At 49.6% G+C, this 27,670-nt stretch overlaps 1 protein-coding gene across 7 annotated transcripts in view; it reads left to right on the top strand.

Moving 5' to 3' along the window:
- EPS15L1 (epidermal growth factor receptor pathway substrate 15 like 1) overlaps positions 1 to 27,670 on the top strand; it is an 84,050-nt gene that overhangs the window by 15,862 nt on the left and 40,518 nt on the right. For all 7 annotated transcript variants that reach the window (XM_031437507.2, XM_064479954.1, XM_031437509.2 and 4 more), the window contains exons 2-13: positions 2,352 to 2,393; positions 2,600 to 2,689; positions 3,170 to 3,217; positions 4,870 to 4,965; positions 5,658 to 5,720; positions 7,642 to 7,767; positions 11,201 to 11,260; positions 14,893 to 15,126; positions 17,616 to 17,773; positions 19,765 to 19,921; positions 20,185 to 20,270; positions 22,807 to 22,879. In XM_031437507.2, the coding sequence (XP_031293367.1) occupies positions 2,352 to 2,393; positions 2,600 to 2,689; positions 3,170 to 3,217; positions 4,870 to 4,965; positions 5,658 to 5,720; positions 7,642 to 7,767; positions 11,201 to 11,260; positions 14,893 to 15,126; positions 17,616 to 17,773; positions 19,765 to 19,921; positions 20,185 to 20,270; positions 22,807 to 22,879 (1,233 nt within the window). The remainder of the gene's footprint in view (positions 1 to 2,351; positions 2,394 to 2,599; positions 2,690 to 3,169; positions 3,218 to 4,869; positions 4,966 to 5,657; positions 5,721 to 7,641; positions 7,768 to 11,200; positions 11,261 to 14,892; positions 15,127 to 17,615; positions 17,774 to 19,764; positions 19,922 to 20,184; positions 20,271 to 22,806; positions 22,880 to 27,670) is intronic.

Raw genomic sequence — 27,670 nt, 5'->3', positions numbered from 1 at the left:
CTTTACCCATTTTGCCCACCCAATAGTCCCACCTCTGGCAACCACCAATCTGTTCTCTGTATCGGTGAGTTTGGTTTTTTTAGATTCCACATACAAGTGAGATCATACAGTATATGCCTTTTCCTGTGTGACTTACTTCACTTAACGTAATGCCCTCGGGGTTCATCTGTGTCGTCACAAATGGCAAGGTTTCCTTCTTTTTAATGACTGAATAATATTCCTCTGTCTGTGTTCATGTGTGTGTGTACGTGCGTACACCACGTTTTCTTTATTCAGTCATCTGTCAGTGGACACTTAAGGTTGCTTCCTTATCTTGGCTATTGTAAATGATGCTGTGGTGGACATAGGGATGTGTGTATCTTTTCAAATTAGTGTTTTTGTTTTCTTTGGAAAAATACCCAGAAGTGGAATTTCTGGATTGTATGGTAGTCCTATTTTTAATTTTTCAAGGAATCTCTGTACTGTCTTCCATAGTGCCGGCACCATTTTACAACCCCACTAACAGTGCACGAGGCTTCCCTTTTCCCCACATCCTCGCCAACACTCATTATCTCTTGTCTTTTTGGTGGTAGCTGTTCTGACAGGTTTGAGGTGATAGCTTGTGGTTTTGATCTGCATCTCCCTGATGTTGGTAATGTTGAACATCTTTTCCTGTACCTGCCAGTTATCGTATGTCTTCTTTGGAAAAATGTCTGTGTAGCTCCTCTGCCTATTTTTTGATTGGATTGTTTGTTTTTTTGCTATTGAGTTGTATGCGTTCACACAGAGTTTTAAACCCTGGAGGTCACACGGGCTGTGATGGTGGACACTGCCATCAAAATCATGAGAAGCTAAAGGTGACAGCCTCCCCAGGATGGTATTGGGCCAGCACCCTGGGCAAGAGGAAGCGCCAGCCAGAGAGCTGTGTACACTTAGCTCTTCATTCTTCTACTTGGTGTCGTCTTTTCTTTCTCAAATTGTTTAGTTTTTTTCTGCCTTTTCAAGATTTCCCTCTCTTTTCCCCCTTTTCTTTTGTTTTGACTTCCTTTCCCCTTTCAGACCTCTGTGCTCTTTTCCTTCTACTTTCATTCTGTCTTGCTGGTATTCTTGTACTTTCGCTTCTTCCTGTGTTTGCAGGTGTTGACGTCCCCCAGAGAAGCTGACCGTAATCTGGGCGTTATTTTTAACCTGAAATGACTTCTTCTAGCACAGCAGTATGCAAGTGTTGGGCTGGTTCAAATCAGTGATTATAAGTGGAAGGAACTCACCTCCCCCTAGTTTTGTTCTTTATGAAAAATTGCACAATAACATTCAAAGACTTTAAAAATAAACACTGTCATCCCACCTCTCATGTGGTACTCATTTTTCCTGGCTTTCTTCTCTTTAGCTGTTTATACACCTGTTCTTCTGTACAACTAATGTATTGGTGTTTTCACTTTCCTTAGCTCACTAAACCAAAAGCAGGTTTGTGGTGTCCTGCTTTTTTCCCTTCACGCAGTAAAACACCAACATGTGTAAGTCTTTACAGCCAGCGTCTTAGTTGCTGCTTAATTCCTCCCCCAGCTGGCACACTCCTGAGGTCCCCTCCTTCCCACTGTGGGATGGCTCACCGAGGTTGGGAAGAGAGGCCGTGGACAAGGTGGGAAGTGTGAGGGTTTGGCCACCAGCCTGGCTGAGTTCAGGCGTGGCCTCAGTTTGCCACGTGACCCTAGATAAGGTGGTTACCTCCTGAACGTCAACATCTTAGGGAATCTGATGGCCGGAATGCGCAGTGTCTGCGGTGCTGAGCTGAGGACTTTGAACTTCCTGCTGGTCATAGTGGGAGCAGTCACTGGCCAGCGCTCTCCTGGCGGCGGGGGCTGGTCAGTGCCTTTTTGCAGAGACCTTTAGGTGGCTGGTGGAGTTCAAGATGGGTGGGGACGAGACCTGGGGCTGGGAAACCAGTCTGAAGATGTGTGACTGATGAGTCAAGATGACATGCAGAAACTCCTGTTCTGGTTCCAGAGCCAGAGAACAATCTCAAAGGATAAGGATGTCTTTTCCCTCTGAGCTCCCTGGCACACTGAAATCCCATTGGGCAGCGAAAGGAAACCGACTCCGGGCTGCTGCTCCTTCCTGGACAACCGTGTTGTTTGCATTGGAATTGGGGCTTATTTAAGAGCATTAGCATTTCCTTTCTCTACATTGCATAAGTGTGATACCTCTCTCTGAAAATAAACTGCAGTCTGTGTATAGAGGATGTTTAAAGTGCATAAAGTTTGATTTTCACTATTGTGTATTTTGGTGATGACAAAACGGGGGGGGTTGCACTTTTTTTTTTTAAGAGGGGTTTTGTGTCTACTTTTGACCAATATCTGTGGTTTTGTTTCTAGATTCCCACTGGAAATCCATTATATGAATCTTATTACAAGCAGGTAAGTTTCACTGGTGTCTTTTTTTTATTTTGAAATTAACTTAGAGAGTGAGTGACTGGGAAAGCACAGCCCTGAATTGCAGCCTAGTGAGGCCTTTCATCTCTTGCTGTTTCCACATTATCTGCCAACAGCCAATGTCACGGGTATTGCTTTACCTGCTGCTCTGTTGCTGACGTCTTGACTCAAGTGTTGCTCCCCCATTCCAGGTAGACCCGGCATACACAGGGCGAGTTGGAGCGAGTGAAGCTGCACTTTTCCTGAAGAAGTCTGGGCTCTCAGACATTATCCTTGGGAAGGTATGTGATGAATGATAGTGATTTCTCTGCTAAGGCCACCCTCAGCCCCCCCTCCAACCCAAGCAGGTAAAGGCTGGCCTGTGCAGATGGCTTTTCATGGGGTCTTTACTCCTTGGAAGTGGGCTGGCTGCTGCAAGCTTCTAGGGGCTTTAACTGGTGGATCCAAATGCTCTAATGGCAGCCGCCACTTTCTGCTTGGGTAGCAGACACGAGGCCTGAGCGCTCTTGGGGTCTTGACAGCTTGTGGATTTATGTCAGCCTTGGAGCCCAGTGCACCTGGGTGTTCTCGAACTCTGCCACTGACTGCCATGTGCCCCGGCGGAACTGAGGGTGCAGGTTATTCACCTGCTCTGAGTTTGTGACTGTTGTGGCCTACATGTAACACATGGTGGCCTACATGCACCGGTGGTGGCTCCTATTTTGTGAATAAATGGGCAATGATTGGCAGTCACACTCATGAGCATTTTTGTGTTTCCACAGATATGGGACTTGGCCGACCCAGAAGGTAAAGGGTTCTTGGACAAACAGGTATATACACGTATGCACAGAGCAAATGGAGGGGCTGGGCCAGAGCCCCCAGGCCGTTCACCTCTGCACTTCCTTCCTTGTTTCTCCACTGACAAGTATTCCTAGACATAAGTGTGGCCATCAAACTGTTAAAATGGGAAAGTTTCCTTTCGAAATAAAGGTCTTTTGAACTCTCGGAGCCATCTTTCATGGTTAGCGTATCTTTTAATATTTTGTGTGCTTATAGGTGATTAAAATGTTTTCACAACGTTTTATTTTAAAATAACGTCAGACTCTCATGGAAGTTGCAAAAAATAGTTCAGAGCGTTCCCGTGTCTCGTCTCCCACCTCTCACCAGAGCAGAGTGCTCAGAGCCAGTGCAGCACTAAACCAGCAGCCTGCCTGAGAGCTGACCAGTTTTAGGTGCACTATTTTGTGGTTTTTGTTTTTAGCGTATATAGTTCTGTGTAATTTTATCACTTGCATAGATTCAAGGAACCGTCACCACAGTCAGGATCAGAACCTCCTCAGCCCCCCAAAGAGTCTCCCTCATGCTGCTTGTTGGTAGTCACACCTTGACCTCTGGCAGCCACAGGCTCTTTCTCTGTTGTGATTTTGTCATTTTGAGAATGTCCTATAAATGGGAGGTTATGGTACTTACAAGTGACTTTTAAATGGTCATGTTCTAATGTAGTTTGGTCTTTCCCCAAATTGTATTCCAGGGATATAGTTCCTGGTGTCCGAGGGCCTGTGGCCCACCCCCACGGGGAGCACCACCAGCTCTTCCTCCCTTGTTCGGGGTTCACAGTGCACATCTCTGTGTTTAGGGCTCTGAGGGTCCTTGTGGAAGAGAGCCCTGCTCACTTTGCTTAATGCAGTTCTTCTAACCTTACTTATGTCCTCTTTTCCCTACACTCTACACGGACATTCTGTAGACATTGGCCTGAGAAAGGCTGGTCTAGTGCTCATCTCTTCGAAGAAGTTTTTAAAATCATAGTTGAATTTATAACTTTAAAAAGAGTTCATGTTCTTAAGCCTGTTGATCAACTGAAAAAAAAGAAACAAACCAAAACTAGCTGATGCTGCACGAGTCCACTATGCCTGTGGCGTGGCTGGTTCTGGGTTAGGAGGAGGGTGAGGAGGAGCCAAAATCCCTAGCAGCCTAGTTCAAGTCCTTTGTCCTTGCGTGGGAGGTGAAGTCCACGTCAGGCCATTGCTGGGGCAGGGAGGGGTGAGTGGGGGATACTCTGTTCAGCGAGACCAAGGGGGCTGCAGTGAATCGTGTTCATTCCCAAACAGCTGTGTCTGTTTCAAACCATTTAAAAAAAATCAACACATTTTTGAACCATCCTTTAGACTCATAAAATGTAGTCTGCTACTTACACAATCTAGTGTTTCCTAAATGTTGAGAGCTCATTATTTTTGAAAATACATTTATTTGAAAACTTCCAACATTCAGAAAGCAATGGGCTAAGTCTGTTTTAGTATATTCACTTAAACAGTGCTCCCAGGGTGAGACCAGTTCACCTCGACACTGCAAGTGATTTTCACACATAGCTCTTTGTTGAAGTGAGATGAAAAATCCCTCTTTGCCTGAAGCCTTCTGCCGCAGACAGCTCTGCCACTGCCGCTGTGCCAGCAGGGTGGGGTTTACACCTCCCCGTTTTTTGCAGGGTTTCTATGTTGCACTGAGACTAGTGGCCTGTGCACAGAGTGGCCACGAAGTTACCTTGAGCAATCTGAATTTGAACATGCCGCCACCTAAATTTGTAAGTGTCGAAATCCTTCAAGTTCACATTCTAATATCATCTATCTGTTTTACCATGTGTTCTCTCTCCCTCTTTAAATTTTTTTTTTATTATGGTGGAATTCACATAATCTAAAATTAACCGTTAAAAAAATCACAGTGTGTATACAGTATTGTGTAACCATCACCTTCATCTAGCTCTAGAACATTTTCATCACCCCAAAAGGAGACCCTGTGCCCATTAAGTAATCACACCCCATTTCCCCCTCCCCCAGCCCTTGGCAGCCGGTAACTGGCTTGCCGTATCTATGAATTTGCCTGTTTTGGGCATCTTATGGAATCATACATCTGGCTTCTTTCATTCAGCATAATGTTTTCAAGGTCCATATACACTGTTAGCATGTGTCAGTGCATCGTTCCTCTTTGTTGCTGAATGAGATTGCATTGTGCAGTCTACCCCATTTTGTTTATCCATTCATCTGTTGACGGACATAATAATTCATGTACAAGGAATTGTTTGCACACCTGCTTTCAGTTCTTTTGGGTCTATCCCTAGGAGCAGAATTGCTGAGTTATATGGTAACTCTGTGTTTCACTTTGTGAGGTCTTTTCCCTTTCTGAAAGCACTTTGAAACCTGTATCCTTTCAATAAACACATCTTCTGGTAGTGGAATTATATGCCAGCTACAGCGGAATGTTTCTGTCTCTTCTCAGCATGACACCAGCAGCCCACTGATGGTCACGCCGCCTTCCGCAGAGGCCCACTGGGCTGTGAGGGTGAGTGACTGGGGGCACCCCTCGGCTGTCTTTCACATACAGTTGTTTCAGCCGTTTAGGACATCCACAACATTGCATGAGATGACTCTATCATCTACTCTGTTTCAGAGAGAGTATGCCACAGAATTTGGACAAAATACTTCTCCAAATTAAAGCCTTTTGAAAGGCTGTCACCTTTAATTGGGTGTTGCTGCCTAAGGCAATAAGCTAAGTTTCAAACGTTGGATTCTTAAAATTTTACAGTTTTAATCTTGCACTTCTAGGTCACGTTCTGTGGTTTTGTTGTTTGGGTTGGTTAATCAGGACAGAAAAGGAAATTGTGAGAATTTGCAAGCGTGAAGATCTCCAAGGTGTCTTCTTAGCTTCCTCTCTTATTCCAGCCAGTTTATGCATGAGAATTCCTTCCTTTCTGTTACTGTTCTCCTGGCACGTAAAGTGTTCTTTTTAAGACAGGATATTGTGGCTGCAGAGCTGTGTTGCTGCTTCTAGAAAGAAAATAAACAACTAGTGTCTTCTAATAAGTGCAGGCTTAATTCTAAAGAAACTCCTGTGGGATTCAGCCGGTCTCCCAGATGATGAGACCTCCCCCACTCGCTGCAAGGCAGTTGTCACATTTCCTCACTTAAATTTGGCTTAAATACTGACATTAATAGCAGTCTTGCTATAAAATAGACTGCCCTCCCCCTCTTCCCGGAGTTTTGTCCTATTTTATAGGGTTGGTCTGTTCTCTTCTTGGAAGGGTTGGGATGGGGAGGTGTGTGCGGGACAGGGCAGGCGGAGGCCTTAGGTGACCGAGGGGTCAGGAAGTTGCCCTCCTGAGTGGTCGAGCACTTGGCTGGTGACAGTCACAGCACTGAAGGATTTCTTCCTCCGCAGTCCAGTTACACAGCACCTACCATGAAAAGAGCTGCTTTGTGGAGAAAAGCAATACCAAAGGGATCTTATTCCTTGAACTGTTTTGGCCCCTTTGCGGCAGAGTCTGTGTTGAGGCCTCTAGAGAAGGGCGGGCAGCTGAGGCGCCTGCAAGGCCTTGAAGAGGGGAGTCAGGGCAGAAGTGGCGCCAGGAGAGGGTAGAGAGCTTCGAGGTCCGTTCAGAGAAGCAGTGACAAACCCAAAGTGCCAAGTGTTCCTTTCCCTTGTGAAAGTTCCCAGGCTTCTTGAAGCCCCGAGTCAGCGAGTCTGACAGTTCCGGGGAGAAGGCCATGCCCCAGGCGGACACAGGGAGTCGGGCTCCTCAGTGCTTGCAGTGACTCGCATGTACGATGTCTGCTTGTGCTCAGATTTCAGCTTTTTCTCTTTTTCCTTTTTAATTGTGGTAACATACACATAACATAAAGTTCATCTTCTTAACCATTTTTTTTAAAGTTGAAATATAGTTGATATACAATATTATGTTAATTTCAGGTATACTCCATAGTGATTTGACATTTGCATGTATTATGAAATGATCACAATAAGTTGGTAACCATCTGTCCCCATACAAAGTTACTACAACATTACTGACCACATTCCTTATGCTGTATGCTACATCCCCATGGCTTATTTATTTTGTACCTTAAAATTTGTACCCTGTAATTCCCTTTACCTGTGTTGCCCAACCCCCCACCCACTCCTCTCTGGCAGCCACCTGTTTGTCCTCTGTATCTATGAGTCAGTTTTCATTTTGTTTTGTCTGTTTTGTTTCTTAGATTCCACGTACAAGTGGGATCACACAGTATTTCTCTGACTTATTTCACTTAGCATGAAACCCTCTGGTCCCATCCACGTTGTCAGAAACGGCAAGATTTCTTTTCAGTTTTTTTGTGACTGAGTAATATTCTGAGTATAAATACCACCTGCTCATTTTCAGTCAGTTTCAGGTCAGAACTCATGTTGGCGTCTCTTACTTTTTCACTCACTCAGGCTGTTTCCTTCCAACTAGGTAGAAGAAAAGGCAAAATTTGATGGAATTTTTGAAAGCCTCTTACCCATCAACGGTTTGCTCTCTGGAGACAAAGTCAAGCCAGTCCTCATGAACTCAAAGCTGCCTCTTGATGTCCTGGGCAGGGTAAGTGGTTCTCGCACAGCTGGCGTTGCCGCTGAGTCCGGTCAGCCCCACGCTCCCCTCCCCACCGCAGACACTCGTGAGGCCTTACTGCATGGCTGTGCACCATCAGGTTTCATAAGAGCCGACGTGGGTGGAGCACTTGCTGCAGTTGGGCTCGCTCAGGACCTCATGGGATGCAGCTCACAGAGGCTCCCTAGCTGGTGGGAAGGTGCTGGTTTGGGCTCCTCATGCACGTGTGGATGTAGCCTCAGAAGTGAGCTCGCTACCTCGGGCTGAGGACAGGCAGAGCTGGGACTCGCCCTCTCCATTGTGCTTCTGGGGAGGAGTGTGGGAGTGTATGTCTGCGTCTCTTTACTTTTCTGTTTTTAATTACTTTTTTTCTGCCTATGAACCTAAGGTAAAGGCACTTTAAATTCTGCTGCAAGTTTAGGTAAAATATTCCCCTTCCCTCTCAGTTTTGTTCCTATTAAATACAATTTTTAAAGATACAGTTTTCTGTAGCAGACTGTTTTCCTTCTAATGAGGTTTGCTTTGCAGTCCTGTGTTTGCTCTGTGCACAAAGCCCAGTTCTGTGTGGCTGTCTCTGTGCTGAGTTTCCTGCTCTGGACCAAGAAAGGATGGATGTTGTCATATGTCTGGATGGAACTGCTGATGGGGCAATTCCAAGGTCTAGAGCCGGAGGCCTGAGCATGGTCCCTGCTGTCCCAGGCCATACCCTTGGATCTAGCTCATGACATTTGGTAGAACCTTGGGGGAAAGTGCAAATTCCTGCCCACTTGGGTTCTCCTAATAATGTTCTTGTTTGAATATTGCTTTTGCAGCTAATGGCCCATTTGATACGACCCAGCTAGGACTTTGTTTTGAAATGAGGCCACTAAGAAAGAGGCTCTCCCAGATCCCTTTGTCTTCCTTTTGGCCATGGGGTGGTGTAGATGGAGCCCTGTGATGGGGACCCACGCTACTCACCAGTGGTCTTCATGGGCATGAGTTTTAATTGCAACAGGGTGCACCTTTATTTGGCAGCCCTTGCAAAATAACTGACAATTGGTTGTAATAATGTTGTAGAGCCAAATCAAAACAAGGTAAAGAGTTTGACAGAGGTGGAGTGTGCTTTATTAGAAAGAGAGCTATGTCTGGGAAGGGTGGATTCTGTAAATCTTCTACCCTGGCTCTAGGTCTTGTCCACAGAGGTCACTTCTCATCTGCTCTTCTCTTTCTCTCCCTCCAAACACCAACGCACATCCATGTACCCATCCATGTATGCATGCATCCATGTCCATGCACACATCCATGTCCACACACCCATCCATATCCATGTACCCATCCATCTGTGCGCTCATCTATCCGTGCATGTGGGCATCCATCCATATTCATGCACCCATCTATCCGTGCGTGCATACATCAGTGCACTCTTACATCCATCCGTGTATCTGTGCACACACTCATTCATCTGTGTATCTGTGCACCCTTGCATTCTGCATCCGTTTGGTTGTTCAGAAGTATGTTTCGGAGTCTGCTCTGGGCTGGCCTTGTGCTGAGAACTGGGAAGATGGGGATGGAATTAGATACAGTCCAGGAGGTCAAATAAGTAATAGTTAAGATCCTAATATTAAATTTTTGAGGACTTAGGATGTGCTAGGCCCTATTCTAGCACTTTGCACAGATGAAGTCATTGGGTACCAACTACTTTGTTATGGATGGTATCACTTCTGTTTTCAATATGAGGAAACGGATACCTTCAGAGTAACCAGTAAGTTGCCTAAGGTTGCACAGAGAGGGGAATGAAGTCCTGGTGGTTCCCAGAGCCCTCATGCTTCCCTAGTTCTCCCTCTCCTGCCATTCCCCCCTGATAATCACGGCTCTGCTTGGTGAGGACAGAGGGGGAGGTACCTGATCCTCCTGAGCAGAGGGTTACAGGGCAGACAGGGAAGGCCTCCTAGAGTAGAGGCCCCTGGGTTATAGCCTCCAGAGGGAAGAAACAGGTGGCAGATGGCAGGTTGAGAAGGCCAGGCCATGACAGCACGAGCAGAGCCAGCCTGGCATGCCGGGTAGCGCTGGCATTCTCACTGCTCACTTCCACCCCAGGGGATGTTGAGCATATCTGGAGATATTTTTGGTTGTCCCACCTGGGTTGGGCGCTATTGATATCAGGTAGGTGGAGGCCAGGCTTGCTGCTCAGTATCCTACAGTGCACAGGATGTCTCAGCGCAGAGATGATCTGGCCCTGGAATATCAGTGGTGCTGATGCAGGGAAGGCTGGTGCGGGGAGGCTGTGGAGCCGTATTTTTGGGAAAGTTACTCTTCCTGAGCTTCTGCTTCCTAAACTGAGACCACAGACGAAGCTCTCAGCCCAATGCCAGACACCTTTAAAAAGGCATCCATAAGCTTGAGGGGACTGTGAACAGTGTGATGTCCCTAGAGGTCAAGATGGAGTCGCAGGAGGCTGGACCAGGGTGCCCACTAAGGGCGCAGTGGGCTCCACGTGCCAGGCGGGGGTGTAGGAGCTAAATGCCTTCAGCAGGGTGTGGCGGAGTCAGAGTGCATTATGGAGGGAGCCCTGTGGTTACCCTGGGAGCAGGACTAGAGTCAGGGAGGCCAGCTGGAAGCTCTGGCCTCTGTGGAGTGTTGGAAAGGCTGAAGCCAAGGACATATCTGCAGGGGGTGAAGAGGAGGACCCCCTTATGAGAAACATGCCTGGGCTGAAGAAGCCAGTGATTGATTAGGGGGTGGGTACCAGCATATGGAACACCATGGATGGACCCTGGGCATCTGCCTGGCTCTGGGCACTGGTGCCACATGCAGCACTGTCCGAGTCAGGCAGGCCTGCCGGTCCTGAAGGGTTGATTTGGGTCAGGAAACTGATGCCTTGATTGTACTTTAGAAAACCCGGCACACAGCCTCTGATCCATGCTTGCCTTGTCTTTCAGGGTGCTAGGTGGGCCTAGTGTACTTTGTGGTACCTTCCTCACCGTCCACTGACCAGAGAGGAGACAAGATCCCATAACCCTGCTCAAATCCATGTCCGTGGCTCTGCCCACCATGAATAGGGGTGGGGACTGGATTCGTGTGTGTGTGTGTGTGTGTGTGTGTGTGTGTGTGTGTGTGTGTGTCGGAAGTGGCTTGTGTTGAAAGCAACATCTGCTCCAAAACCAAAGAATCTAAAAATCAGGGTGGACGTGATTATAATCATGATCATTTGTTAGAGAACATGAACATAATATGGTGGAAAGGATCTTGGAATACTTCATTGGATGATGGTTTTTCAGAGAACCTACAGACCGGTTCTTGAATACATTTTGACTGCCTCATCTTAACCCCGGTATGCAGTCAGAACTTGCATTCTGAGGGGCGTGTCTGCTGCCACACAGGCCCCCCCCTCCACAGTAACCCTTGGTACTGGCCCGGCTAAGCCTTGCCGCTCTCTCCCTTGCAGGTCTGGGACCTCAGTGACATCGACAAGGACGGGCACCTGGACAGAGACGAGTTTGCTGTGGTAGGCCCCTGCTGTGACTCCTTTCCCACTCTGTACAGCCCACGTGGGGGTTTCTGGACTTTGTTTTCTTCTTTAATTTTTTAAGTGTTTATGTTGATGTAATTTGGGTTTAATTTGACTACAGAGAATCCTTTTGAGTGCCCTTCACTCAGATTTCCCAGTGTTACTGTTTCACTACGTTGCTTTATCCTCCTCCCTGCCTCCCTCTCTTTCTCTCTCTTCCCCCTTCCTCTCTCTCCCTCTGTCCCTCCATGAGTGTCCCTCCACACATTAATTTTTCCTTTGAACCATTTTGTAGTAAGTTTCAGATATGAACCTTTTCATCCTGAAATACTTCAGCATCTATATCCTAAAACCAGGGAATTCTCTTACATAAGCACTGTCCAGTTCACGGTTAGGAAATGGACATTGTCTAGTGTGTTGCAGTATCTATTATTATGGGTTCTATCATATATGTTACATACTACGCTATCTATTACTATGTTATCTGTTTTCTATTCGAAGGATATACACATTTTGCCAGTTGTTCCCAAAATGTCCTTTGTAGTGAAAGAGACTCCAGCCTTGTGTGTTATGTCTGTAGCCCTGTCTCTTTCATGTCCTGTAATCTGGGTCAGCTCCTGCATCTGTCTTCACGTCTCATGGCCCCGTGGGCATTTTTAAGAGCACAGACCAGTGGTTTATAGAGTGTCCCTTGGTGCAGGGTTGTCTGCTGTCTCCTCATCATGATCCAGGTCATGCACTTTTGTGGGGCGGGTCCCTTCCGACGTGGTGCTTGTTCTCAGGGCACGTGACATCGATAGAACGTGTTATGTCTTGTTATACATCTTACTACCCTGAGGCCAACCTTGATCGAGGTTGGGGTGGAGACTTCGGGGTTCTCTCTGCAGTTACTCTTTTCCTTTGTTCTCAGTCTTTCATGGGAGACACGTAGAGACTGAACACCTTGTTACCCTGACAGCTCTCACCCTCTAGTTCTCTCATCCTCCTAGGAGTCTCACCTGAACCAGCCAGGATTCTGGTGGTTACCAGATGGTGGTTTTCTAATTCTGTCATTCCTTCCACATATTTTAGCTGGTCTTCTACTATAGTGAATCTGTTAATATCAGAGTGGACACAGGGGTGTGTCCTCTATAATCTGTTCAGTGGTTTATAATCCCCTACTGGTATGATTTATTTTGCCCAGTGGAAGCTCCTCCCAGCTGGCTCCTTTGTCATTTGGTCACATCCTATCATTCTTTGAGTACTTGCTTACTTTTGGCATGATAGAATATTCCTGGCTCTTCCTGTATGCCCCATCTCCCAACCCCACCATCACCCATTTCTCTGGGGAGCCCCAGTACCTTGTAGAAGAGAGTGATGTTAGAATCCAGGATCTGGGCACTGGGGTGCTCAGTGCTCCTGGGGTACCGCTGCCTCCAGGCCCTTTCGGCAGACAGAGCCGGGAGGAAGGTGTTCGTGTAAGACATGCCCATCGACCGCCCCAGCAGAGACGTTTGATTTCATGTCCACTTCTGTCCAGGCCAGGGCCCTGACACTCCCACTTTCCTCTCCTCTCAGCGGCAGTGCTCGATCTGTGTGGAGACTGGGATCTTGTGTCCTGTGGGCTACTTTCCCATGAGGCTGCCCTCCCTCCACACCCTTGCAGCTCCCCAGCCACCTCTCCCAGCCACCTGCTGGGCTGACGTTGCCTGGGTCTGGCCTCCCCGCCTGGACTGGTGTCATAATGTCCCTCCTTTTCTTCCTCCCTTCCCTCCTCCTTACTCACATCTTTGACCTTTCTCTCCCATTCATGAGATTTATTCACTCACTTTGTTCCGTTAGATCTCAAAGGCAGGGAAGGGTATAGCTCAGTGGTAGAGTGTGTGTTTAGCATGCATGAGGTCCTGGGTTCGGTCCCCAGTACCTCCATTAAATAAATAAATAACCAACCCGAATCCCCCCCCCCCACCAAAACAAGCAAACAACAAAAAAAAATTTTTTTAAAACAGTGAGTAGTTCTGAGTATGTGGTCAGCAAGGCATAAAATATTCACGATCTCGCTCTATACAGAAAAAAACCCTCAAAAGTAGAAGTAGCCCCTAGTAGTTAAGGGCAATGTTTTAATAAATAATAATTAAGTTCAGCCAACCCACCCACCTACCCCACCCCCACCAAAAAAGAGAAAAGGCTGTGGATCATCTGGGAATCCCCAAGTAATAGAAAAATGATGAAACACAGCAGTATCCCTGAGACACATCTTCTGTTCTAGGAACTTTAAAAGTCTTTAAAATGTGATTTTACAACATACATGTGAATTGAAGCTTCTAATTATCTTACTATTCCCGTCGTAATCCCTTACCCCCCACAGTACTCAGTTGCATTTTTCCCCTACACGTCAACTCTCTTCTTCCTTTTTTACTTAGAGCATTTTCCATATTTCTCCATCATCCTCTTCTTTTCACTGGCTGGCCTTTTTTTTTTTTTTTTTATTGTGGTAGAATGCACATGACATGGCATTTACCACCATAACCGTTTCTGAGTGTACATTTTAGTGGTGTTAATACATTCGTTTGGTTGTGCCACCATCACCACTGTCCATCATCCCCAGAACTCTCTTGACCCGGCAAAGCTAAACCTCTGTCCTCGTTAATACTAACTCCCCATCCTTCCTCCCCCAAGCTCCTCGTTTATTTTTATATTTCTTTTGACAGCGCTTGACTTCAGGTGTTCATATCATTGAACTGCCTTTGGGGTGGTCTTCAGGAATGGAGACTTTGGCCTGGAGTGAACCCAGGAACATGCCTCCTCCTCACAGCCTCATGTGCCCTGAGATTCTGTTTTTGTTTTTATCATTTCTCATCATTTCAGCCACAATTTATGTTTTCTTTTTTTATAAGTGACTCTGAGCTGTGTCATTTTGTGTTTCTTTTCATCCCTAGCTGGGTTTAACATTTAGTAGAGTTTTTAAGTGACCGTAAATCTGTACCTGTGTTAACGACCTGTTCTCTATACAGATAGCAACTTAAAGAATAGTTTGAAGTATGGAGGGTTGTTATTTTGGTTTGGTTTTGTTACTTTTTAAAACGGATTTTTCAATCCTTCGTTTAGACAAAGTTTATGTTATTTTCCCCTGCCTACCTCAGTCAGGGGAGCTGCCTGTCCGTCCTCTGCACACACACCCTTTTGGGGTAGTTTTCTGTGTCTCTCAGAGATCTTGAAGTACAGGCAGCTCTCCTGGTGTGTCCCCCCCTCCTCAGTTTTATGGAGAGATCATCAACATCCAGCATTGTATCAGTTTAAGGCATACTGTCATGGCGTGTTGCTAGACTGCCAAGTTCCAGGACTTTGCAGGTCGTCAGCCCTGGAGCCGGAGGCCCTGCTGTGTGGGGAAGGGACATGTGTGGAGCCTGGCACGATCTGATTCCTTTCATACTCATTTCAGTCTTGTGTGGTTAAACACACGTCTTGGAAAATCACACATGGACAGCGTAGCTCATCAGGAAAGGTTTATTTTCACTTTGTTCCATTTGGAAGCGACCTCAGAAAGAGCAATCTTCGTCTTATCACTGCAGCTTCTGAAAGAGCCGCCTTCCACTGGCCCTGGGGCCCGGGCCTCACCCCCTGAACATCATTCTCTTCTGTGCTCACAGGCGATGCACTTGGTGTACCGAGCCCTCGAGAAGGAGCCAGTGCCCTCCGTCCTGCCACCGTCCCTCATCCCGCTGTCCAAGAGGAAGAAGACGGTGTTCCCGGGCGCCGTGCCCGTCCTGCCCGCCAGCCCCCCACCGAAGGACAGCCTCCGCTCCACGCCTTCTCACGGCAGCGTCAGCAGCTTGAACAGCACTGGAAGCTTGTCTCCCAAGCATAGTATCAAGCAAACACAGGTACAGTGCTCTCCATGTGCGTGACCTCTTCACAGAGCCGCGGTTCTCACTGCTGTGCAGAGCCCTGGCAAGGTGCTTCTCGGGAGCAAGTAGTTTGTGACCCAAAAAGGGTTAGAGTCTGTGATTAAATTCAGTATTTACATCAGGTGTTCTAGTCCAGTCTGGCTGCTGGAACATACACAGACTGGGTGGCTTCTAAATAGCAGGCATTTATTTCTCACAGTTTTGGGGGCTTGAATTCCAAGATCAAGGTGCCAGCAGATTCAGTGTTCAGTGGGACCACTTCCTGGTTCACAGATGGCTGTCTTCTTGCTGTGTCCTCACATGGTGGAAGGATCTTGGGAGCTCTTGGTGGTCCGTTTTATAAGGGCACTACTCCCGTTCATGAGGGCTCCGCCCTCATGATGTGACACCATCACACTGGGGATTAGGATTTCCAATGTTTGAATCTGGGGAGATGGGACACAAACATTCAGACCATAGCAACAGGGATTCAGAATTAACTTTCTCACTCAGTTGCACATTAACACCACCTTTCCCCAAACACACCCAGCACAGTCCCACCTCCAGGCACTCTAATCACCCCTCTGCCGCTCCTGCCTCTGGCAGTGCCTCTGCTGAGAGGGCAAGTCCCAGATGGCACCATGGCATCTGGCATCGTGAGGCCTCTGCTCACGGGGAGGCTGGGGTGACCACACCGACAGCCCACACACCCTAGGCGGCCGCCCTCTACCCATACTCTTCTAGCTCTCCCACCCCTGGCCTTCACATGATTAATTGTGTATCTCCTGTCTCCCCATCCAGCCGGTAGCTTCAGGAGAGCAGAGTTAGTTCTGGGTTACAATCTCAGCATCTAGAAGAATCTCTGGTACTTTGATGCTCAGTAAATATATATCAAGTAATCAGGTGAGTAAGGGAGGCATCCATCTGGTGTTAGGAAGGCAGGAAGCGGCTCCAACTCTCCACGCAGCAGTATCTTTTTTTTTTTACGTGTTTTTTGTTTGTTTTAGGGGGAGGTAAGTATTTTTGTTTATTCGTTTATTTATTCTTGTTATATTTTTTAATGGAGGCACTGGGGATTGAACCCAGGACCTTGTGCATGCTAAGCATGCGCTCTACCACGGAGCTATGCCTGCCCCCCAGTGCGGCTGTATCTTATACATCAAAAAAGACATTTCTTATTCTGGCAATGGCTCTTTATAAAAGGGCACCTTGGAGACTGAAACACGCAAGAACATGAATGTGAGTTCCATCTGGAATTGTGCTTCACTTTCTGCCTCGTTTGTGGTTTCAAAGGCATAGCAATGAGTTGTGACAAGAAGGCCAGCCAGCACCACCATGCAGCTTCAGAATATGATAAAAATGAAAATGAGAAGCGCATAATAGGACAGTAGTCTCTCTTGCTCATGACATGCTTTTAAAGTTAAACACTTGACCTGGGAGGCTCATTTTCAAGGAGCTCATCATACCCTAGAATCAATAACAAGAGGAGATCAGAGAGGGTCGAGGCTCGGTCACAGGCCAATTGGAGAGGCCTGGCTGATGGTCAGGGAGTTGAACATGGCTCTCTGTGAAGAGGGCCAGCCCCAGGTGGCCCAGCCTGAGTGTCTTTACCAGCTCAGCAGCCATGCCCACTGTGTCGCAGATCCCTGCCCTTAGTGGGAAGACAGACGCTGAATGAATCTGTAGACTAGGGAAGGCCCACCAGCCATGAGAAAGCAGGACAGGGCCTGGCCTGGATTGTCAGGGTGAGGAGAGGGCGTGCTTCTGCAGATGGGCCAGCCGGAAGGCCACTGATGAGGGGACAGCTAAGCTGATGTCACCTGAATGATGAGAAGCCATCTGAGAACTTGTGCATGGCGAGACTCTGAAGTGGGAGTGCTTAGTGTGTCCTTAAAATAGGAAGAAGGCTGGGGCAGGGCGAGTGGAGGGATGGGGAGATGGAGCCAGAGGAGCGGGGCTGAGGCCAGTCACTTAGACCTGCACAAGCTGCTGCTTTCCAGGACCCGACATCTTGCGTCTCAGAATTCTTGCTGAGCTCTCAAGTGCCGTAGGTTAGGCTTGTGGTGGTGTGTTTTACTGATGAGGGGCCAAGTGGGGCTGGAGTTGCTGGTGGGTGCAGGCTGGCCCCCTCATGCCCCCGCCCCCTGATGGTCTGGTGGCTCTTCCCAGATCCCAGGGGCATGCCTCTCAACTCCCTGACGAGACCCGTTTTCCTTCATGTCCCAGGCAGCGGGGGTGGAAGGGCTGTTGGTGGATTTCAGGGCACTGTGCTGGGGTGGAAAGAGACCCAGGCCACTGGCTGAGACTGACTGAAGCAGCATTAATCTCTCTGAGCCTCAGTTTCCCCACTTACAGACCCGGGGTCCTGTCTGCCCTCTCCGCTCAAAGAGGGATTTCTGCTAAAAGGAGCCTGAAAATGCTTTCCTAGTGTGTATTTGTAGGTGATGAAAAGCTTGAGGGTTAACTGTTCTGAAAAACCCTTTCAGCCAACAGTAAACTGGGTGGTGCCAGTGGCAGACAAGATGCGATTTGACGAGATATTCCTGAAGACCGACCTGGACCTGGACGGCTATGTGAGCGGCCAGGAGGTGAAGGAGATCTTCATGCACTCGGGTCTCACCCAGAATCTTCTAGCACACATATGGTAAGGACCTCTGCCTCTCAGTGTTTGGGGCCTCGCTGTGGGGGGTGATGGCTGTGGGTGGCTCACCCTTCAAGGCTGGAAGGGGCGAGTGGGACGGGAGAGGCGGCAGTGAGGGCCAAGTGGAAAGGCTGTACCCTTTATTCCGTGCATGTCCGTTCAGTCCCCTCCAGCAGGAAGGTTGTCCCTCTAGAGAGCTCTGGGGCTATCTGTTTGAATGACTGGGACCAGTTCTTGCCAGTGGTTATGCAGCCTCTACCACAGCCAGTGGGGGTGCGGGTGCTTGGCCTTCCCCCTCCAGGGGGAGGGTGCAGCCAGGGCCCCAGAAGCTCTGGCAGGGCCACGCTGGGCAGTCAGGGCTGTGGGCCCCCTGCGGAGGCCCTGCCCAAGAAGGCCAGTGATGCGGCTGGTGGGGTAGGGTAAGACTCCAGCCTGCACCTCAGGGCCAGTCCAGGAGCCAGCTCCACTCCCAGTCTCCTCCAGGCCCTGGGATGGCTCCTGGGGTAACTGGCCAGTCATGACGTCACCTTCTAGCTTTTTCCTCAGAGCCTGGGTCTTGGAGGGCTTCACTTGGGAGTTGTAAGAAGAGAATTTCTGTGTGACTCTGGAGGGGTGAACCCCTCCAAACAGAGCTGTGAAATTTAGCACATTACTGAGTGACTCGGGGAAATAAAACTCCCTAACAGTAACTCAGAGGTGGCCACGTCCGAGGTGAAGCTCCTGCTGAGAAAACGGGCCTGTCCCTTCTAGTCAGTCCCCAGAAGAGCTGGGGGAGGTGCCTTCAGACCGGGTGCCTGCTTTCAGAAGCCAGTAAAACGCAGTGCCGCCTTTATCACCCTGAAACGGATGTGCACAGAATTCAAATTATGCCCCAGTTGTAACTTAAAGGAACGTGATTTATGACGTGTATCTCAGCCTGCAAGAGGCATGACAACACGTAAATGACACAGTGAAGTCATGAATGCACGTGGAGGAGCAGGGCCTGGCCCCAGAGCGGTTGTGGGCAGGGTGTGTGGCGCGGCCGGCGCTCGCTGGCAGACCAAGGAGAAACAGTTGCCCTGGAAGACTGTCGCGCTCTGCCCTTGAACTGTGGCAAGAACAGTGACGTTTTTAACCGGCCTCTAATCGGGACATTTCGTGGGCTCTTTTCCAGCCCTGTTTGCACACGGTGTTTGGGCCCCACGTCTGTTAAACGTTCCTGGCCCTTCTTTGCTCTGTGTTAGGACATGGTTTCTTTGTTCTTGCGATAATTCCCCCTGCAGTGGGAGAGAGACTGCGTATTGAGTGGACAGAGGGAGTGAGGGATGACACTTTTCACAGGCGTGAAGGCCTTGTCCTTGCTGCACGAGGCTTCCTGTTCCATAGCAGCTGGCTCTTGGTGACTGTGTGTCCCGGAGCTTACATGCCGCCTTGACCATCAGTCAGGGCACCAGAAGGCCACGAGGACGGGGGCACCTTACAGCGAGGGACTGTTCCCTGTGCATATAGCACCGTGCCTGGCTTTCTGGGCCGTGTGCCCTCATAATGACAACCCCAGTGCTGCTGTCATCCCCATTGAAAACCACTGGCCCAGGCCATTCAGATTTCCCAAGGCTGAGGAACCAGCTAGAAGTCTGAGTGTGTGCATGCGGCCCCGGCTTTCATTTATGCAGAGGGGAGTCTGTGATCGCAGTCTACCGCCTGTACGCCGTCAAGAGCCAGCTGCACCCTTCCTAGCTGCTCACAGGGCTTCCCAAGGCACCGCTCCAACACCCGTGGATGGGGCTTGATGGTTCTCCAGCAAAAAGAGGAGCCCCCTCCTGCCCTGAAGCTCTGGGTAGGAGGTGGGGACTGCGTCCCGGGAGGGTATGTTCAGTAGACAAGCGGCTGCAGCTGTGGCCTGTTGTTCTTATCATTGTCGTCATCTGTTTTTTTTTTTTAAGTGTGGGTTCCGTGGACTTGGAACTGATTCTGGTGTTTGTGATGTGTAATTAGCATCCCCACGTTTCTCCCAGGGCCCTGGCCGATACGAGGCAAACGGGGAAGTTAAGCAAAGACCAATTCGCGTTAGCTATGTATTTCATTCAGCAGAAGGTCAGTAAAGGCATCGACCCTCCTCAAGTCCTCTCACCGGACATGGTCCCGCCGTCAGAGAGAGGCACACCCATCCCGGTGAGTAGCCGCTGGCCCACCTCTGCCGTATTCACGTTGCTTCCCGCCACCAGGTGGCGCTGGCCGCCCATGTGAGCAGGCGGGTGCTGGCAGTCTGCCCTGCCTTCCCCAAGGGCTTGTGGGTGTGTTTGGGCTGCCCAGGTAGTTCCTAGGCTGGGGGCTGGAGCTTGAGGACTTTATCCCCCATTCTGACACCTGCTAGCCTATGCTGTGGGGTAAGGTCAGCCTACAACTTGTAATTCTGTGTCTGAATTTGGTTCTAGGACAGTTCGAGTTCTCTTGGATCAGGGGAGTTTACTGGTGTGAAGGAACTGGACGATATCAGTCAAGAGATTGCCCAGTTACAAAGGTACGTTAAAGGTCTTCTTCCCCTCAGGTTCGGAATCCCTAACCCAGGTTGTCATCGGAAGTAGCAGAGGCTTGTGAACCACATGGCGAGTTGACCATCATGAGTTTGTTCAGTAGAAACAAAGGGATGCAAATTCTCCTGAGTTCCTGAACTGATGTAATGAGCTTGAGTTGTGACATCCTCAGTGGGAGCCACTGTGGGCTGTGGGGTCTCAGGCACGTTGTTGCTAGGTGGCCACAGGGCACCCCACCCCGACCTCGGGAAGGCCTTGCTATCTCCGAGCGCGGAAAGTGACTGACTCTCAGATGATGAGCCTGGGGCCAGCAGCTCAACTCTGTGAGAGAGGCCTTGTGTCCAGGTCTCTGTCTCCACTCCCTGCGCCCACAGCCTTGGTTTCCCCACCTGTAAGCAGGGGCTTAGGATGGGGACCGGTGAGGTGGGTGGCCGGCCACAAAGCCTCAGCCTTGGCTGCCAGCTGAAGCCAGATTCCCTGTGTCATGCCAGTGTTCCATCACTAGATGCCTGGGGCCATATTTCCCACAAGAGGTCAGCACATGCAGCCTGGTAAGGCTGAGAGGGTCTGTGAGGACAGAGGGCCAGTGTCTTAGAGCCTGATGGGCCCATTAATTAGGTGGAGGGTACCCTGTAATATGAGGTTCAGGGTCTCAGAAGGAACAGTGGCATCCGAGTCTGGCCAGGGCTGCCTCTTCACAGCTCTGCAGCCTCTGGCAGCCTGGAGGGTTTCCCTGTGAAGACGAGAGGCACATGTGTGCAGAGCAAGAGTGAGCAGGAAGCCAGGCCTGGGTGGCTCTGAGAGTGACCATCAGGCCTGTTGACTAGGGGCTCGGCAAACATGCCTCTCCCCTTGAGACGTGAGCCAGTCACAGTGGGTTGGGTCTAAAGAGGCCGCTGTATCATTAGGTGGTTCTTAGGCTCATGGAAGTGAACATGCAGATGCTCAACGATTGTTTCATGTCTGGCCTGGTGTCCGGATGGGCCTTACTGTTGAACAAGTGCTGGGCTCCTGGTAGGGGAGGCAGGGTTTGTTGTCCACATGAAGTTCTTGCCACTGAGGCAGCCCCTTCAGGCACGAGAGAAATGTCTCAGTGCTTTCAGGCTGCTGTGACAGACTCTCACAGGCTGGACAGCTTAAACAGCAGACACGTGCTTCTCCCCATCCTGGAGGCTGGAAGTGCAGATGGAGGTGCAGGCAGATCCAGGGTCTGGTGGGGCCTGTTCCCTGGTTCATCAACGGCGTCTTCTCACTGGGTCCTCACATGGTGAAAGGGGCGAGGAGCTCTCTGGGGCTTCTCATGTGGGCACTCACCCCATGCGTGGGGGCGCCACCTCCTGACCGAATCCCCTCCCAAACGCCCTACCTCCTAATCCCATCACACTGGGGGTTAGGGTTTCAACATACAAATTGGGGGGCAGGAGGTGGACACAAACCTTCAGTCTCTAAGGAGGAGAGCAAGGCTGGTTGCTGCTTGGGGTAGGGGCCGTTTGCACCTGAGGAGACAGGCAGGGCCAGCCCCAGCCTCCTGTGAGGGAGTAGCCGGGGGCACTGGGTGGGTCAGAGAGACCCGCGCTGCCGCCGCTTCTTGCTGTCGGCCCTCTGAACCCCCCACCCTACTTTGCATCACTCCAAACTTCTCAGCATGGCTCCCCCAGCCGAGCTTTGCCTTCCTGTTCCCATTGACTAGAATGTTCTTCCACCATGATTTCTATTCACAGGCCATGTCCTCAGAGTCCTTCCCTGGCCATCCTGTGCAGGACACTCCCCACCCCCTTTCCTTGTCCCACTGGATTTCCCATCGTGGTACTTAGTTTTATACATTTGTGTGTTGATTTGTCTCCCTCATGGTCTGTGAGCCCCGTGAAGGCTCTCTCCGTGTGTCCTCATGTGCTCAGCACTGGTGCTTCTGAGCAGTAGACGCTCACCATTCATGAGCGAGTGAATGTAGGATTTAGAGAGTGTATTTGTTTTCTCTTGCTGTGTGTGGATGGCTGGAAACAGTGCAGGTTTATCAGTACACAGCTCTGTAGACCAGGAGTTCAGGTGGGCTCAACTGGGTTCCCTGCTCAGGGTTCACAAGGCACATTTCAAGGTGTTGGCCGAGTGGGTGGGGATCTGAATCCAGTTCCTCAAAGCTGGCATTCTCGGGTCTCCTTTCTGCGCTGGGTGCGGCCTGGGGCTTGTTCTGCTCTGAGAGGATGCCCCATGACCGCTCCATCTTCAAGTCAGTGGGGGCCCGTCCAGCCCTCCTCACTTAGGGCATCGCTCTGACACTCTGCTTTAAAAGGCTCTCGTGGCCAGGATGGGAGCGAAGCCTTGTCGCATCCCAGGTTCCACCCACACTTGAAGGTTACGTTAAGCAGAAGGTCCCTAGGGGTGGTAGACTTCTCCCCCACTGAGAGGGGCCAGCTGGGTTGGGTCTTTGTGGGATGGATAGGATTGGGTCTGGAGAAGCTGGGATACCACAGGGCGGTCAATTTACTCTATCCATGCTTCATGAAATATTTTAAAATATTTCAGGGAGAAATACTCACTGGAACAAGACATTAGAGAAAAAGAAGAGGCAATCAGACAGAAAACCAATGAAGTACAGGTGAGCATGTTGCTTGTTTTGTTCGAACGGACCTTGTGTCAAATGCAGGGCAGGGAGTTCCCGGCGGTGGTGGCAGAGCAGAGCAAAGGGAGGCAGCTGTGCGCTCATTAGAAACTTGAGCTTTTGGGGGCTTCCAAGTGGTTTTTAGTTTTGAGTTTCCTATAGCCATAGACAGTTATTTTGTTTTTAATTGAGATACAGAATTCTCATAATGTAAAATTCTCTGTTCTGAAGTGTACAACTCAGTGGTTTTTAGCATATTCATTGTTGCTTAACCATCACCTCTGTCCAGTTCTAGAACATTCCCATCACCCCAAAAGGAAACCCCATTAGCAGCCACTGCCCCCCTTCCCCTAGACCCTGACAACCCCAGTCTGCTGTTTCTATGGATTTGCTTATTCTGGACATTTCACATAAAGGGAATCACACAACATTCAGCCTTCTGTGTCTGGTTTCTTTCACTCGGTCTGAATTTTTGAGATTCAGACAGTGACCTGTTCTCGGGACAGTCCTGCTTGGAGAATCTCCTTGTGGGTGGTGGTGAGGGCAGGCACTCTGTGTATGTGCTGGGGTTGGGGGGTCTGACTACCAAGGCTCAGACCTGGCTCTCCTTAGCAGCTGTGTGGCCTGGGGCAAGTTACTTAGCACCTCTAGGCCTCCTATGATGGTGGTAATGAGCGTTCTGCTTTCCTGAGTTGTGGGGCTGGAGCACTGGGTCTGGCAGGTGCTCAGTGCTCACCCCGTTGTCTGGGCAGAGAGGACACTGTGCCAGGAGCACAGGTCAGCGCCTGGGGCTCCACCCTTGAAGAAACGTTGGTTCCCGAGATGTCCCAGGTCTGGATGGATGGAGAGGCTCTGCCGCTTGCAGAGACTCCAGTTGGCTGTGAGGTCCTGAGAGTGCGGCTGAGCTGTGCCACTTGGACTGCTCAGGGGCGTGGAGTGTTCTGAGCTCAGCGCTGGGGGAGAGAGGACAAGGCTGAGCGGTCGGCACTCCAGCGTCCCACCAGGGAGACGATGGGCGGGTGGCTTGGCCTCCAGGCCTCTGTCTGTGCACCTGGCAGTGAGGATCGGTGCGTGGGCTGCTCTTGGCACAGATCCAAGTGCAGTGTCTCGCTGCGGTGTGCGCCAGGGGAGCGGCTGATTCTTTCTGGGCCACCTCGTAGGGTGTGGACCTGAGCCAGGCCGGGGGGAGCAACGCCAGAGTCAGTCGGGCTCATGGGGTGCTGGGTGGCCCTTCCCTCCTCCCCTCAGCCTGCTCACAAGGCAGGTAGGGTGGGTGCTTTGGGACTCTGATTGGTTCACACCATGCAGTGTCCAGACCCTTGTTTCCTGGCTTCTCACTCTGTACACATTGGCATCGAGGATTGGGCCTTAGATGGTCCCCTGGAATGTTCTGGATCAGAAGGCAGGGACCAGCCTGCTTCTACCATTAAGTGTTTTTGTGTATGTGTGTTTTTTTTTTTGTTGTTGTTGCTCAAATGAGCTGCTTCATTTATAAGACCACAGGTGACGTGACTATCTTTCTGGGTGTCTGTACATTTATCCTGTCATTTATTCTCACCTCAGCCTTCTGATTCCCATGCGTGTCCTGGAACTGATCCCTCAGACACAGTTCCCCATCACCCATATCGCCTCACCCTCCATCCTTTCAGCTCTCTGGTGTGGCAGAGCTGGCCTCATCTTTCCTCTCTCCTTGGCCGTGGCTTGGGCGGCCACGTGGATGTGGGTGGTTCTCCCTCCCACTGTGTGGGTCACTCTGAACGGGCTCCGGGTTGCATTCCCGCATCCAAGGATCGGGTGTTGTGTGTCCTTCAGCTACCAGGGAAGCCAGTCCCCGGGTCTCGGGCAATTCTGAGAAAGTTGTTGGGTCTTTGCAGAGACTTGTTCTGATGTCTGGAGGTACTGTCCCCTCTGGTCTGTGGCAGGCTCAGCAAGGCCACCAGAGCCCTGGCTGGTGGGCTCTGACAGCACATGCCTGCAGCCTACAAGATGCTGTGGTCCCTAAGTGTCCCGATAGCCCCCCAGAGCTGGAGGGAGCTCAGCGCTAGCCAGGCCGGCCCTATTCCATGGGACCCTCGCTTGTGCTCGGGCCAGGACGGGGCTCTGCTGTGGTGTGATGGCAGCTCCTCGGTCCTGAGCTTTATATATCTATTTTTAAAGTTCTCCTGTGAAAGCCAGGTGTGACTTTGGCTCTGCTGCCTTTTCCCAGATGGGTTTGTTCACAGATCTTGTGCCACACCAACTAGCACAGGCTGCAGGTCAGTGTCCAGCGTCCAGGAGGAGGCCTTGGTCCTCAGGTCAGTTTACAGTTGGTTTTAAGCCGCAGGAGCTTCAGCTTTAGCCCCTACAGGCCTCCCCTTTCCCATCCTACCCTGGGGGTCTCTCCATGTCTGTCGCTATGGTCGAGTAAGAGCCTGGTTGTTTGGTTTTGTTTTTGTAACAACAGCTTTACTGAGATGTAATTCACAAGCATGCAATTCGCTCATTTAAAGTGTGTAATTCAGTGGTTTTTAGTACATGCACAGAGCTGTGCAGCCATCACCGCAGTCAATTACAGAACATCCTCACTGCTCCAAAAGGAAACCCCATACCTATTAGCACCCTCCAGTCTTCCCCAGCCCCTGGCAAACACTGAGCTACTTTCTGTCTCTGAATTCGCCTCTTCTGGGTGTTTCGTGTAAACAGGACCATACCCTATGTGGCCTTTTGTGTCTGGCCTCTTTCATTCAACTTGGTTTTCAGGGTTCATTCATGTTTCATGTGTCAGTGCTTCGTTCCTTTTTATCCTGAATAATATTTCACTCTATGGCTGGACCACATTTTATTCATCTGTTCATCAGTTGATGGACATTTGGGGTTTTCTGCTTTTTAGCTATTGCAAGTAATGCCACTGAGAATATTAATATGGAAGTTTTTGTGTGGACACATGATTTCACTTTTCTTGGGTGTATAATCTAAGAGTGAAATTGCTGGGTCACATGGTAACTCTCTGTTTAGCCTTTTGAGGAATTGCCAGATTCTTTTCCTAAGTGGCCGCGCCATTTTACATTCTTGCCAGTAACACATAAGGTTCTGGTTTCTCCACATCCTCACCAACACTTGGTATTTCCCATTTTTTTTTATTATCGCCTCCCTGGTAGATGTGGAGTGGTAGGTATCTCATTGCCCCTAATGCTTTTCCCTAATGGTGCTGAGCATCTTTTCATGTGCTTATTGCCCATTTGTGGATCTTCCACAGAGAAAAGTCAGATCAGATCCTTTGCCCCTTATTTAATTGGGTTGTCTTTTTATAGATGAGTTGTAAGAGTTCTTTATATTTTCTAGATAAATTCCCTTGTCAGATATATGATTGGCAAATATTATGTCCCATCTGTGGATTGTCTTTTCGCTTTCTTAATGGTTGTCCTTTGAAAGAGAAAAGTTTTAAATTTTGGTAAAGTCCAGTTTATCTATTCCGTTTTTTGCTCTTGCTTTTGGTGTTGTATCCAAGAACCCATTGCCAAATCCAAAGTCACAAAGATTTACCCCATGTTTTCTGCTAAGAGTTTTATAGTTTTAGCTGTTACATTTAGATCTATGATCCATTTTGAGTTAACTTTTATATATGGTGTGAGGTAGGGTCCAGCTTCATTGTTTTGCACGTGGAGAGCTGGTTGTCCCAGACCATTTGTTGAAGAGACTGTTATTTCTCCCACCAAATAGTCTTGGTACCTTTTTCAAAAATCAGTTGGTCATATGTGTGTGGGTTTATTTCTGGACTCTCAGTTTTATTCCATTGGTCTTGTGTCTCTCCTTAGGCCAGCATTACACTGCCTGATTACTGTTGCTTTGTACTAAGTTTTGGAATCAAAAAGTATGAGTCCTCCAACTTCCTGTTTTTTAAGATTGTCTTGGCTCATCTGGACCCCTTGTGTTTCCTTATGAATTTTGGAATCTGCTTGTCAGGAGCCAGCTGGCATTCCTGTGGGGCTTGCACTGAGTTGTAGATTGCCTGGCTTTTTTCTGTCTTCCCTTTGCTCACGTATCTTCCCCACCCTGACTGCAGCACCCTTCCTAACCAGCAGCTGGCAGGTCCTCCTCTCGTAAGGCTCTTGCACGGCTCCTTCTCCAGTATGGAAAGAGGCCCAGGTTCCTCGATGTCCCAGGGTGTTGGCTGCCTGGTGTCCCAGCTACCACTCTGGGCCTGACTCTCCTCCCTCATCCCTCTCGCATCACTCGTCCTTCCCTCAGATGTGGCAAACCCATGTCTCTACTCTGCCATGAGCCCCTTTTCAAACATTCAGTGTCATCTTCCCCAAACTTGTCAGACTTGAGATCCATGCCTCAAATTAAAGGTTGAGGGCAAGGGGACTGGGGAGCAGAGAACGAGCCCCCCAAAATAACTGAGAGGTGTGTTTTGGCTGTTGAGTGAGGAGAGAGCCGTGACACTTCTGTTAAGAAAGCAGGGAGACGGAGACCCTGCACCTCCTTTGGGTTTTCTTCTGAAATGACATCCACCACGTGAGTGCAGGCCAGCCCTGGGGATCGGCCTCACCACTCCTGTCCTCCCTGACCCCTCAGCAGTCCCCGCAAGTCCTCCCATTCTTGGATTCCCACGGCCACCACCTCCCCAGGCTGCTATCACCTCCCCCTTAGCCCCAGCCTGAGCCACCTCCCCACCATCCCAGCTCCGTCTATCGGCCCCATGGGCCACACTCTCCTCTCCCATCCTGTCTCTGCTTTAGTTATTCATGTCACAGGGAGATAAGACATTCGCCTGGTTGAAAATCAGAGATGGAGAAGCCTCCTGCC

This window comes from Camelus dromedarius, chromosome 27 (genome assembly GCF_036321535.1).
Source record: "Camelus dromedarius isolate mCamDro1 chromosome 27, mCamDro1.pat, whole genome shotgun sequence".
Classification (NCBI taxonomy): Eukaryota; Metazoa; Chordata; class Mammalia; order Artiodactyla; family Camelidae; genus Camelus; species Camelus dromedarius.
The sequence above is the reverse complement of the archived record's forward strand: the minus strand, read 5'-3'. Positions and strand labels throughout refer to the sequence as shown.